The following is a 14572-nucleotide window of genomic DNA, read 5'->3' on the forward strand; positions in this document are numbered from 1 at the left end:
GGCCAGTCTTGCTAACTTATCTGTTGTTTTCAGTCCTGGAGAGCTGCAAGTCAAAATCCATTACTGTGCACTTCCTAAATACTCAACAGAGATGGAGAATCTCCTCTTAAGAACAAAAAAGCTCAAACCAACACTGACAAAAGAATAGCGGAAAACTGACCATCAGAAAAATAATGCACAGGACTTGCAAAGATCTCTCCAGAGATATGAGGAAACTGTGGAAAATATGAATTAGTAAAAAAACACACAGATGCTTGGGTACCAGAGTGTATCAGCTTTAATGACATCTTAATTTTAGCATCTGCCTGGAGTCTGATGTGTCAAATTCAGAGAGGCACTGCTGTGCAGAACAGTAGAAGGTGCTGTTCTTTTTAATCTTGAATATCGGCAAAAAACACCTGGGAGAAAAAATGCTTCATTTCTAACAGCAAGCCTATACTTCGAATGCTGCTAAACCCCACGTATTGTTCTGCTTATACAGCAGCAACCACTTTCTCTATAAAGGATATCAAAGCTTTCCTTTTAGAAGAAGTTTTAATGACTGAGGAAGCTTAAGATCTATAAAGTAAACTAGACACAAATACAACAGCACAGCCTCAAAACAGGATGTAAAGACACTGGTTTCCTACAAAAATATTAGATCTTTACATGAGGATGAGGAAGCTGGGCTTCCTCTCTGGGTGTTTCCTAAGAACAAAACTTCCCCTCTTCTCCACTTTGTTTCTGTTCCCAGCTTTTGGGCCATCGACTGCTAAGGTTCTTGGAAATATTTCTGTACTTAATTTACATAAGTGGTAAAGTGCTGAAAAGAATCATTCTTAAAAAAAGGAGTAATCTATATGCATGTAATTGTGAAACCAGGTTTCTTCTGCTTTATTTCTGAAATCACTAAGAACAAACTTCAAAACACAGAGTGGGGAGAGCTAAATGTTTGTTAAGAACAGAAAGAGAGTGCAGAGAGAGATTTAGAATAATTTAGAGAAATCCCACACAATGTAGCACAGAATTAAGAGAAGTTGTAATGCTTTGAAGGGAATAAAAAAACCAAACAAGAACTGATAAAGTGGACTAACATCAGTGAATACATTGATTAAACTCTTTTGGGTCAATTGTTAATACGCCAACAAATATTACCCACAAACAACACTGATTCAGTGACTATACAATCATCTGGTTGTAGTGGTAAAACATATGTTAAAATATATACATGCTACATATAAATTGTTTGATTTCTTAAAACATTATCTTTAAGGTGCATGGAAAGAAGTTCTGAGAGAAACTCAACATTCCCCTCACCTGAAACAGAAGAATGAGAAATGTAGAAAGAGAAATGTAAATAAAATACAGTTTTATTACATATACCATATATAAAGTTACATTTTACGGTATATACTATAAGAAATACATTTTAAAACTCACTAAGAACTCACATACATTCTTCTCTCTACAATAAAACTTAGATAGGTAATCTTTTCCCTTATGGCCAACTAGAAAAAAGTTAATTATGACATCAATTGTTATGCTACTTTTTAAGCACTCATTTTGAGTAACACTTCCTTGGGCAAAAATAGTGCTAAAAAGTTATGTTAAGCAGAAAGACCTGAAAATGCTCCAAAAAAGTACCCAAAACATAGATTAGGTTTGTATTAAATTTCTGGAGGAATGAGAAAGTTTTCGAATTTTAAAAATGCAAAATTTGGGAGAAGGCTGGCTAAAATGGCAGTTTTTACTTTCTATCTACTGTTGCTCAAATTCACCTCTCAGAACAGCCTAAAACTTTTGAACACAAACATTAAGATAAATTAGGTTGTCTCCATCTTACATTTATCAAACTTACCTGACAAATTTTTTCCCATATTTCATCACATCCTGCTTTTTCTTGAAAGCTAAGTGCCAAATCATAATTTTCAGCTTCAGACCACACAATCAAGGTATCCTTTAAAGAGAGGGAGAGTATTTTCAGGCAATATATTTCAGATCTTACAAACCTCAATAGTATTTAAAGAGTAAAATTTTAAAATAAGAACACCCTGACACCTAATTATGACAGGACAGTATTACAATACAAATGCAACCATCACACTCCATAAAATTTTTGTATGTTCTGAGATTCTTAGGATTAAAAACATTTCTGCATAAATCAGAAAAAAGAAGTTCCAGAAACATATGTTCTTACTTTATGTGATCATAATATTGTAAATCTCAAAAAGGTTGATCTAGAAAAGAATGCACTTGCACCTCAACATATTCTTTAATAAAATACTGTAACAAAAACAACAGGTTTTGTGGGGGTTTATGTTAGGGGCTTTTTTTAATGTTTCCACCGGACCACAAAAAACTGCACTTTTTCTGTAGGATCAAAGTTACAATACATTTTTTCATTTTTGTAGGCCCCAGAAGACACTCTGCTAATGCACAGAACAGCTGTTTAAATGGTAGCTCCAAGATGGCTACAAACTCTGAAGAAGAGAAACAGCACAGTTGACTGCCTGGGACTACACCTACCCGCTACACTGAATCACACATGAGTTTTATTTATTCCAAACTACAACTCTGGAAGGAAGTTTTGCCCTAGATTTCTAGAAATTATTTGAAACCATGCTTAGCTATGTTGACTACCCAGACACTGAAGCTCTCATCTGCTTACTAGAATACTTCATAAGTTTATCAGAGCCCTCAAACTGCATGCAAAACCAATACATGAAAGTGGAAGCTGATGCTGCTAACAGCAATTTCACACACTGATAAGGTATTTGATCAAGTAGTTGACAGAGAGTCTGCTAAGTAACTCTTAGAATAACTACATAAAAAACTAAATTAGTAAAAGAAGAAAATAAAATCAGCATTGTTTATATGTATTGAATCAAGTTTTATCATTAGTCTTTTGTCTTCCTGTAACAGCTGAAATATAGCCCCAGTAAATACATATAGCTCCATGAAACCACATTATTTCAGCCAAGTGCTAAACCATGCATTTACTCACTAGGACAAGAGACATGAGAATTTTTCTACTCATACATAATATACAGAATCCTTACTTCATTAAGTACAGATTTTGCTTATAGCAATACTATAATGAACACTGACAATAAAGAGAAACCTTACATTTAGATTTTGATATGCACTTACTAGAAAACACCTTAAACTAAACTATAATCTAAACAGCACAATCAGCCAGCTCCAACAGGATTGTTAAGGAATACAATATAATCAATTTGCCATTACCAGAGCAGCTATACTGCTTCAGAGGCACTAACGGCTTTACCTTGTAAATGGCAAATAGTTTACCTTTTCCTTTTCCAAAGGGTTGAGGAAGAGGTGGTACACAGAAGAAAGGGATTTAGGAAGACCACCTCCAAAATACAAAAGGAAGAAAAAAATCATAATTAATAGTTTATTCTCTAAAAGACAGGTCATGGAGCAAATACTCTGGTAATAACAGATTGACAGCACCTGGTACTGCTGACTCCAATAGAGCAAGAAAAATCAGTTTACAAAAATCTGAAAAGTGAAGGTCCCCAAAAAATTTTTTTTTTGTTTACCATCTTTTAAAAATAGTATGTACCTTACTGCAGTATTAAATGTAAGTATCAGGTTCAAATTCTAATACATTTATCTCTGCAACTGTATTTCTACTGCAGTAATTTTCAAGGCCTTTCTATCCTTAGGTTCATGCTGAGTAGTGCTTCTTTAATTTAAAAACCCCAAACAACCCTAACACCACATTTTAAGTAGACCCTAGCAGAACTTGCAACATTCCCATCTAATTACATTTCCATTCAGGTGAAAGTAGTTAGATTTCTAAACGAGTCATTTCCAGAAGACCAAAATGTATTTTGTTCTTGATAAACAACATAACTAACAAATGGGGAAATGACTAGAAGAACACAAGCAAGGACAGTGTTATTTACATTAACTGTTTAATAAACAAAAGCTCTAAGTCTCTGAATAACATCCAGCAATGGATCAAGACAGAGGAAGGAAGGCAGGCAGAGAAAAATGAAAGAGAAGACAGAAAGTTAAACCTGCTTTTGAAAACTACAGTCACAGATGTAGAGAAGTGTATTCGGCCATAGCATAGCAATTTTTCCCTTTAACAAGATCATCTACAGAAGTTCACACCTCTGTGCATTCTGGGTTTTAGTTATTTCTTCTTTGGAAAACAAAACAAAAAATTGATAAAAGAAATAATGTGAACAGCAGAACAATAATCTTCCAGTTTGTTTTATCAATATTAGAAAAGTGTTTGCCAATTGCCAACATTAAAATTTAAAATTATTAGTATCTGTTGTCTTATCACAGAAGGGTTTTGTATGATGGTTCCTCAACAGAAATCTATCAATTGCTACTCTCTGGATCTTTAGTAAACTGTATTTGTTTGTACAACCTTTCCTGCATCAAAGGGCTTTTAAAAAGAGAACATGAAACAAAAAGCACTTCACTCTGTTGCATAATATACAGTTTTGTCTAAGTTGAAATTCACTGTTAAATGCAGGCACTTGTGACTATAATTTCATTTTGTTAATCTCACAAAGCTTATAATCATCAAAAATAACAGTACAAGACTTATACATGTATGAAGAAACGACTGAAGGAAATTCTAGATGGAATTAAAGATAGAAGAACACATCAATAACACTCTACTTTCTACTTTCTGTTTATTTTATTGAAAGAAACCTTTCTATATGCTTGATCTAACATTTCCTCAGTGTAAGCTGAGTCCAGTAACTACTCTGGATCTCTCAACTATGGAATAGGAGTATCTGTTGCTTCCAAATGTCAAACACTACTTCTTGAAACTCCAGAAAGCAACTGAAATTTCTTAAGAATGCCTCCTCCAAAGAGAAAACAGGAGTAAGGGTAAATATGCTTAGTAATAGTGGCTATTGGGTAGAGAGGTAGGGAGATAAGTCTTGCACGTTACACCTTGATGAGGATTAAATCTTCAATTTTATTTGATTCATAATAGCAGTTCTGGTTCAGCTGGATCAAAGGCATGTGCTTTGTTGTTGCATTTCATACAAAATATCAGCATCTACACAAGGAACTGGATGGGATAATTAGAACATCTAAAATTTGTTCTTATCTAGCTCATTGTTAAACAATTAAAATGTAAAACAGCAGTATTAAATCACAGCTAGAGTGTGTGAACTGTCACAAACCTGGGCAATGGTTTTATCATTGAAGGATCTTATACTGAGTTCTCTGCAAGAATCTTAGCATTCTAGCTCCTCATATTTTTAAGATGCATCACAGTTCTTGACAAGATCTTTTTAAAATAGGATGATAATTAGGAGGTATTTACGTAGAGTTCATGATCTTATTCAAAGATTGAAAAATCATTTGCTGCTTTGCAAAAAAAATATTTTGACAGTAGTGCCAGTTGGATGTGTCATCACTATCTTAGCCCATACAAAATTTGCTGTCTCCTTAGGACCATTTACATGAATTTGTTTTCTGTTATAACAGTGCTCATTATGATTGTGCAGATAAAATGAGGAATTTTAAAATTTAATGAAAAGTTCTGAGTATGGCCTCGTTTTAGGAGACCTAGGTACTTAACATTCCCATAAAGAGGTATCAATCATTTCCACAAGTGGAGGATAGCTTTGTACACTCTAGTCCTTACAAGGGCATAGTCTGAGGCAAAAATTTGTAATAGAATGGGGGATTCCTGTGCTGCTTCTCCCACTGCTGGCTGCATCAAGCCCTCATGAAGCAAGCTGTGGTTAGAGGTTCTCCAGAAGCACTACTGTGTACTACAGTTTTATTTGAGGCCTCATGTCTCAGCAGCTAACCTGCAATAGTTTAACTCAGGAAACAGAGGCAACTGCACTTGAGAAGGACAGGGTTTAGTATCTACCCTATGACTGTTCATTTTTTGAAACTATTGCCAAAAGGTTTCTGACTTTCCTCAAGAGTAAAAAGTTTTTGATACATACTATCAGTCTAAAGTTCTCACCATAGCACTCACTAAAGATCAACTTTTATTAGACATTAAATCAGTTTTATTTAACTACTAGAAAGCTGATTAGCAAGTCAGCTTTCAGTGTTGTACAGCACTCACACAATCTCCAAAGCAAGCTCTGGGATTTCATCATGAAGAATTTAAGAGCAACTAGTACTTTAGATTTGATTCTGCTACGATTTCCTTCCTAATGTGATTAAATTAACAAAACTGTTACATTACTGTTTGACAGTGGACTCTCACTACTGTTCATGCCCAGGGAGAACATGAGTCTTCTCTGTAGCTCCAAAACATTCTCTTAGCATCATCCCTATGAGATTCAGGCTATACTCAAGAAGTAGTGACCCCTTAAATTAGGTAAGTCTTTCATAAATTCTTGCTTTCAGCCTTAAAAATGCAAATTAATCTCTTCCTATTGGCCCTCACATGGTTCAGGCCTATGACACTTTCCTGGCCCACACAAGGTTCAACATAGCCAGGCTGTTTCTTCCCCTCTTGGACTGCCTGATTGCTAGTTCCTTATCTAAGCCCTTATATTGTTCATATTATATTCCCTGGACATGCCAAGCCACCTTTCAGCACCTTGCTATCTAAATATTTACAATCAAAAATACAGCTTCATAATTTCAGGTTTCTCTTTATGAAATAAATTACTCGAACTACCCAGACTTCTTAAGTTAAATATACAGTATTGTGGTAGGTTGTGGCAGAATCTTCAAGCTAAAAAAACCCACCCAAGTAATGTGATATAAAGTTTCAATTCCGCATGTACTTTTCATGTACTTTTTCACCTAGAACCTGATTATGTGCTAACAATTTATTCAAAAAACTGATTAACATGCCAAAGGCATACTCAGATTGTGTTCTACTAGCTTCTACGAAAGCTCAAAAATCAAATACAGCTTTTTAGTTAGTGATTTCATAGCTGCATTCCCATGAATCCCATGGAATAAAATCAGTTTATTAGTTCTGCAGCAGAACCTTGACTCACGGGCCATACTCAGCAACAGCAGAAAAATCAGAATACACAGGAAAAGAGACATGAAGGAAAAAAAATGTATGTTAATTTAAAACAGATGAACCGGCCCACCCCAAACCCAAGAGCAGCTCACCCTTCCCCTTGTTTATTCCCTCACCCCACAAAGCCACACACTTTTCCTTACTATCTTTGCTACAATATGCAGAAATTTTATTGAAATAGTTTCACTGTTGACTTGCTTGTCATGACAGCAAGGGTATGAAGTTCATCTTCTCTGAGCATTCTGTCAGTGCCTTTTTGGATCTTTTCAAAACTTGGCTTTTTTATTAGTAAGTCTGCTCTCCATTATTTGAGGATGGCCACCTTCAAGTTACATAGCTAGTAGATAGTACTCTGGATGAATTTAAGTTTTTATTTTTCTGAGGAACTGAAAAAGAGACTGCAAAAGCAAAGGACACAAGACACCTCTAGTGCAGAAGCAAGACTCTGTAGGTGGAAGCTGTAAGCAACTCAAATCTTCCTTGTATCAGGCACAGAAAGGGATGCAATACATACTTCATCACTGCTTCACAGGATACACATGGATGCATCTAAAAAAGCTGAGGATACAAGTCTTTACTGTTCTATTTTTAAAGCATTGCCAAAATACACTGAAAAGCTATATGCCAGTCCACACCTGTATCAGGTTTCTCCCTAGATAAATGCTATGTGTATAGAAGGTTTTTCTAATCCTTTAGGCTGCATAGGAAGCCTGTATATTAGGACATGTGTTGTCCTAATATACTAGTGCAATTATCCCTTTTCTGAATAAGGATCACTTGTTTAAGGACAGCATCTTTGTCATTAACATTCTGAAGTTTTAATGCCTTAACCCCCTCCAACCCACAACTAAAATACCTTCTACCTTTACTAGAATATTAAGAAAACAACCAATACCAGAAGAGAAAAACTAAGTATTCCATGTGTGACCCAGCAATGCCTTGTGTAATTAAATTCCACCTACTAAACAAAATTTGCTTTTAAGGTGTATGCTACTTACCCAGTAACTAAATCCAGTATACTAACTCCATGGCAAAGTTATAGGACCGTTATTGTAACATTTTAAAATAAAAACACCAACAAAACTTAACATAAAGCTGTAAACAAGAATACAAATCAGGTGCTCATGTGGCTGTACTGTGCACATTTTGCCTTTTCAGAAGAAGTTTCTGCCTACAAGTAGTACCTTCACATAAGAAATATTAAGTCCTTTTTTTGAGCCACAGGACATTAGTTTCTCAAGTTGTTTTCTTTCTAGCTGTTTTTCCTCATATGGCTTCCTTTCTTCTAGTTCTAGTATAAGTAGTGATGAGTTTGCCAGGAAGTACATGGTTCAGAGCATCAATACACTTCCACTGTAATTCTGTGTTGCAGAATCAGATACACAGACCTATCTCTCTTTTTAAACACAGCAGAAGACTACTCTTCATTGTGACAGACTAATTTATTTGACTACTGAAAAGGTAGTTAAGAGACTGTCTTATGAATTTCATGCCTTAATAAATTATTTCAAAGCTCCAGATGGCAGGTAAGTCTGGAACTAGACTGTGCAAACTGAAGTATCTCAGGTTGATGTATGAACTGGGACAAAATCATACTACAAGCTCAGCTTCACAGGTATAGTTTTTGTTGGGGTTTTTTTGGTGGGTCAGTTGTTTTTGTTTGTTTTTAGTTTCCATGAATGTTTTACACACCAAGGCAAAAAAGGCAGCAAGGCAAATTTGTAGTCAGGTCTTCATGCTAGTATTTTGATAAATAATTATCTAAACTATGCAGTTATTAAAATACACATATGTATACCATGAGATTGCATAATTTGTGGCATCAACAATTAACGAGACCATCTGTTTCACAATGGCAGTAATAGAGCAGCATACGTAGAAGGTTTTTTCACCAGTAGAAAGACTTCACTGTTTATCACAAATGTATCTATAGGCTTCTTTTGTTGAAAGATCCAAAGCAACTGGCATAGCAAGTTTCCCCAAGAACTCAGTACACATTATTTCTCCTTGCTTCCAACCACAAATAGTTTCAGTTGGTCCAATAAAAAATCGTTTCTTCTTACAAGCCTCATGTCAGCCTAGATGAAGGCCAGAACTCATCTATTTATTCCATTAGATATTCAAAGTGCTCACAAGCTTACATGCTGTGCCACAGCAGAAACAGATGTGCTGCTACGTACCCCTTAAAATAGCATGGAGGTTCACCCTCACAACAAAATTCTGAGATAAAAGCCCGGTAAGATCATAACATTACACAGCTACTTTGAAGTTTTAAGTCTTAGATTTCTGGGAGATTTTTCTTGAAATTTTTTAAGTGCAACTAACAACAGCAGGCAAGCTCAAAAGCAAGTCTTCTACCTTGGGCTGCCATTTCACTAGTAGTGAGGTGACCTAAGTGGCCTTCTGCAGTCAAAAAGAAAGATCTCACTCACTCTTCCATCTCAGCTCCACAAATGCATCTTGCATAAGGTGGCTTGAAATTTCTGCCAACATAAAGAGTTACCAGTTTTTGAAGAGGGATTTAAAGTACCAAGTTGATTTTCTTGTGGCTTAGTAAGTTTAAGCCGTTCAGAGTTCTAGGAGCAGAGCTGGAAAAAAAACCTACTCTTTCTTTCAGCTGCTAAGCTCCAAACTTAGCTCATATGGAATCAGGTTTAAACTCTGAACTTGCCGTTTACTAAGGGAAAGGATAAGTAGGCCTCACATGAAAGAAAACAGGCTACAAAGCAGATTTAATACACACACCAAGAAACATTTGGTATTTCTAAGGCTTGGAGTGGAGCCCCATATTCAACCTATATTAGAAACTGGTTTGCTTAAATAATATTAACAATCCACCTGCAAATAAAAATTTCTGTCTACACAGCATTTGAAAGCTTTAAAAACAGCACTTTTCCTTCTCCAGAACAGAGAATGTACAGTGCTATTCTAACGGGACAGATTCATGTTTAATATTTTTATTTCTCTAGCCATATTTTCACAATGACCAGTATGATTTATGCAGCACTAGATTACAATACATGTCTGGCCCAGAGTAGGAAATGCTGTAGGAAAACCACCACTGACAGGCATGTGCGATGGTTTGCACCAATCTTGCAATTTTATGCCTACTTGAAGTAGGTTTCATGTCTGATCTGGCACACAGCCTATTGATACAAAATTCACCCCTCAATGCTCTTTGAACAAATTTAACCCAGCAAAGCAAGTTCACACCAGATCAGCACTTTAAGCCATAGAGCTGTGAAATATTCAGTGTCACTTCAGGAGTTTTAAAGCTCAAGTTACTGTATCATAGAATCATGACCTCAAGCTAGTCAGGATTACAGCTAAAACTTAAGTCTGCTTAGCATTTTTGCTGGTCTTGTCCTTTCTCACTCCCTGGAATTGATTCTCCAGACCCACACTGGCCTTTGTCAGTTGTTCAGTATGGGCTGCTTATACAGTGCATTATGAATTCTATCAAGAGACAGACATGGGTTAAATTTTTCAAGGAAGGGTATTTTTAACCCATACTGGGTTCTCCCCATTCAGTTTAAAATACGGTCCTACAAACAGCTGCAGTTACACAACTACTGGGACTACCTGTGAACAAAGCAACAGTATGTCCATGCCTGTAATAAACTATTAAAGCTAAAAGACTGAAGAGTGTTTTAATACACTAACTATACCTGAGAAGATTTTAACAAGTCTGAGCTGACCAAACAGGCAACAAAATACAATCAGGTTCAGCATTTTTAAACCTCTAAGGGCAGCAAATAAAGTACAAATCCCACACAGTTCACTTCTCACCCATCTCATGAGCATTCTTTAGGGGATCACAATATATGGCTTAAATAGTTGAAGCAAGATGCAAACTAAAGGTGAGAAGCTGCTTTTATGCATACAGAATGCTTTGGAACAGTAGTAACCCATACCCACCTTCCAAGTAAAAGACAAACAAAGGTTAATATGTAAATAGCTTTAAAGCCTTCTAGTCTTCCCTTGAATAAAAATACATTTAAAATTATAGCACCTGAAATATAAAGAAGAAAAAAGCCAGATGATACTAAGTTTCAGATACTATAACCCTCAGGAACCTCAGCTACTTTGTGATTTTCACAACTATGTTTTGCCTGTCTCTTCCAAAGAAACTTCTGGTACAAAACAGAGTGCAATTTAACTGTGTAACTTCACCAAAAATGCAGAGAAATAACACATGATCATGTAATGCACAAAAATGGTGCACACTACTTCGCCTATTTTTGGCACAAGATCATAAAACATCATTTGCAATAGAGGTAAAAAAATTATTTGCTACACTGTTGCTTGAATATTGTTAAAGAATCTGCCTTTAAACATGAGGAAAAGAAAAGTATGTTTACCTGTTGCTTCTGGTACGCAGTGTTCGGGTTAATTTTGGACTCCAAAAGAAGAGAGCCTAGAAAAAAAAAAGTTCCACTTATTCACATATGCACTAAAATTTTAATCTCCACATGAATTTTCTGATCACTCTTTCTTCAAGCAACACTAAGTCTCTTAACCCCTATACTTGAGCTCGATATTTCATTTGTCCCTCAGAGATATTGTTCACCCAGTACAGAATAATTAAGAGTGCTCTGAGGACTGAATTTTAAACCCTTCTTATTCTGAGTAATGATTTTTCCACAGAAAATCTTTTAGAGATGATAAAGTCTGCAGGTCAGCACACCAAAAGCATCACAACTGCACTCCAGAGATTATCTATGGTTGTTTTGTGTGAAATTTGTAATCATGTGGTATTTGTTCTTAAAGGTTAGCTAAAACACTTCTTTTCCTGGGAAGCATATCTAGAAACTAATGCTTAGAGCAGCAACCACTGTGACTGCTAATACCAAAAAACTTCACACAATAAACTCAGGAACAGTGGTTTCACAGCAGGTTTTACTGATGTAAGACACAGAACAGCAATTCCATTCTCATGTCTGTGTCTTCTTTCCCTTCTTTTTGCGTGTTAGCATTATTTTGTCACATTTAAATGATCTGAAGGGTTGATCTATGCAAAAACAATCCTTAAAACTGATTTTACTCTTGGACCAATCACTTCCCTCATCCACCTTGCTACTCAGCTGCACTAATGCTAGAGTGGGACTTAAATTTACATATCTGCAGAGCTGCACTCAGCTTACATGAAGAAATACTGATAAATTAACTCGCATTGTCAATCATATAACTAAAACATAAGGTTGCAAGCACCCCTTTAAAGTGGCATTCTCCATTCACTTACCTGTTTAAATTTATTCTTTAAGAAAAGTCCAAACATTCTTTAAGAGTAGTGTTAACTTCTCAGTTTCATCACTATAGTTCTAAGGCAAACATACTGCTAGAATATGGGCTGCTCTCCATCTGTTCATCCCCTAGCCTGGACTGATACCAGGGGCTGCCCTGACCCAGGTGCAGCACTTGCACCTCATGAGGTTCACAACGGCTCACTTCTCAAGCTTGTGCAGGTCCATGTGGATGGTATCCTATCCCTTGGGCACGTCAACCACACCACTGCAGCTTGGTGTCATCTGCAAAACTGCTGAGAGCGCACTCAGTCCCTCTGTCTGACACTGATGAAGATATTAGGCTGGGGGATGTGGAGGAAGAAGAAGATCACAAAACTTCCCTTGCCGTAAGACTGGTGTATCATTAAAGAATTACCTAAGTATCAGAACATTCTGTTGTCTGATAAGAAAGGTTACTACTTAATGAATTCAGAAGCTTTACCAATGGTTTTTATATCCATTAGCTTACTATAAGTAAGCTTACTTATACTTACAATTAAGTATTTTTTTTAAATTAATGTACCTGCAAAGGCTGCTGGTTCCTAATTTTTAAGTCTGTTGTTCTACAAGAGGCAGCCTTCACTAATGAAGTTGGCTTGAGAAGCTATCACTCTGTCTCAACTGCTCTTGGAGTAAAAGTTGTTTACAAGCTCAGATACAATTCAACAACAAAACTGAAATAAATACTCCTCAAGGGAAAACAAGACACAAAGAAAAAGCTCTCTTGCCTCAAGCCCAAAAACACTATTCAGGTTTTTTTGAGTTTTTCCAGTTTTCTAACTTGCACAAGCTCTTTTACCAAAGCAGCTTATTTGCTTAAGTGTAACCACATAACTAAAGAAAAAAATAATCACAAACCATAGAGCAGGACAGAGAATGAAAACATTTAAGATGAGGTTTACCAATGAATCCAATATATTGCTCATACTTTGGCCATACTCTCGAGCTTTGAATTTTGGGTTTGCCTAATGAACATCTAAAACCAGCATTTCCTTTTCCATTACAATCATCAGCTACACAGTCAGTCATGCTTTCAAAATCCCAGCTTCTACTACATGAAGTTTTAGAATATTACTTGTGCTATTAAATTAGCTGACTAACTTCTAGAAAGTCTTTAATGTCTAGAAATATTTAATACCAGCAAGTATGAATTGCAATCTTCTAAGAATCAAAAGTAATTGATAATTTCACCATCGTATTTCAATGGCTGAACACAGACATACAGAAATGTAAATCCCAACATTAGAAGAATATCATACATAACTTGAATGCCATTTGGCAAAATACTATTTTAAAAAATTGAAACAATTGAATGCAGACACTTCATCTTCCAAGCTAGAAGCAGACACTAGAGAATCACTTCTTTACTAGACTTATCAAAAAAGAGCATTACTTCTCTACTAAACCTGATGCTTGCAGGAAAGACAAACCAAGCTTTGTAAGGTTTGAATTGCTTCTCACTACTACATGATTCAACTTATTCCTCACCATTTGGGACAATAACTAGAAAAATATTGATCTGGAGATAGAAACATACTGAAGGGTAAATTGTGCTCTATGGCTAGTAACTGCCCCAAATCCATCCTTCTGGAGAATATGATGCTTTATTTGTGCAATAAGTTCCCCAAAAAGGGTTCAACAAGTCAAAAATCAGTGACTATTCTACTAGTTAGTTCAATGAGTTTATTTCATACCCTAAGTTTTATAGGATCAAGCCCCTTCCTGGTAGGAGGCAATGTTAAGTCTTTGCTATTGCACGTGTAAACTAGGCAGTAGTAACAGATGTCTGAAACACAGATACAGTCTTTAGAAAAAGGTTCCAGAGATATAACACACCACAAATAAACACCTTTTCCATTCAAGGTCATTATCACTTGTTTGAGATGCTTTTGTCATAAGCATTACTTTCTATGTAGGTATTTTTCCATTGGTACTATCCTAGAAAATGCTAAGACTATCCAGTCTACTTCATAAAAATACACCAACAAAATTTCATGTTCATTGACCCAATGACTCTATTCAAAGTTAGGTAAGACCTGAAAACTCACCTTAATACAAGCTATGTTTTTAGTAAGTGCTCCAAAATCATGCAGATCTAGTTATTTTTAAAATTGCAGCCTTGAATGAATTTGTAAAGGTAACTGCAAAACACTGGTGCTAAAAAATAACATCTGAAACCACCAATAAAAAAGAAAACCGATTTGCAGAATTCTGTTACCTTCCACTGTAATGCAATACAGCACAGCTGGGGGTTTTGTTAGTAGAAAACACCATTCTGTGCTGCAGAAGAAATGTGTGT

The 14572-nt window shown here is 35.9% G+C and overlaps 1 protein-coding gene across 1 annotated transcript in view; it reads right to left on the reverse strand.

Moving 5' to 3' along the window:
• The window catches only part of PPP4R3A (protein phosphatase 4 regulatory subunit 3A), a 40693-nt gene that overhangs the window by 21421 nt on the left and 4700 nt on the right, over positions 1-14572 (reverse strand). The window contains exons 2-3 of the mRNA XM_008629706.2: positions 11350-11405; positions 1838-1936 (exon numbers count right to left, since the gene is read on the reverse strand). Of these exons, the coding sequence (XP_008627928.1) occupies positions 1838-1936; positions 11350-11405 (155 nt within the window). The remainder of the gene's footprint in view (positions 1-1837; positions 1937-11349; positions 11406-14572) is intronic.

The sequence above is a fragment of the Corvus brachyrhynchos genome, unplaced genomic scaffold (genome assembly GCF_000691975.1).
Source record: "Corvus brachyrhynchos isolate BGI_N302 unplaced genomic scaffold, ASM69197v1 scaffold1, whole genome shotgun sequence".
NCBI lineage: Eukaryota > Metazoa > Chordata > Aves > Passeriformes > Corvidae > Corvus > Corvus brachyrhynchos.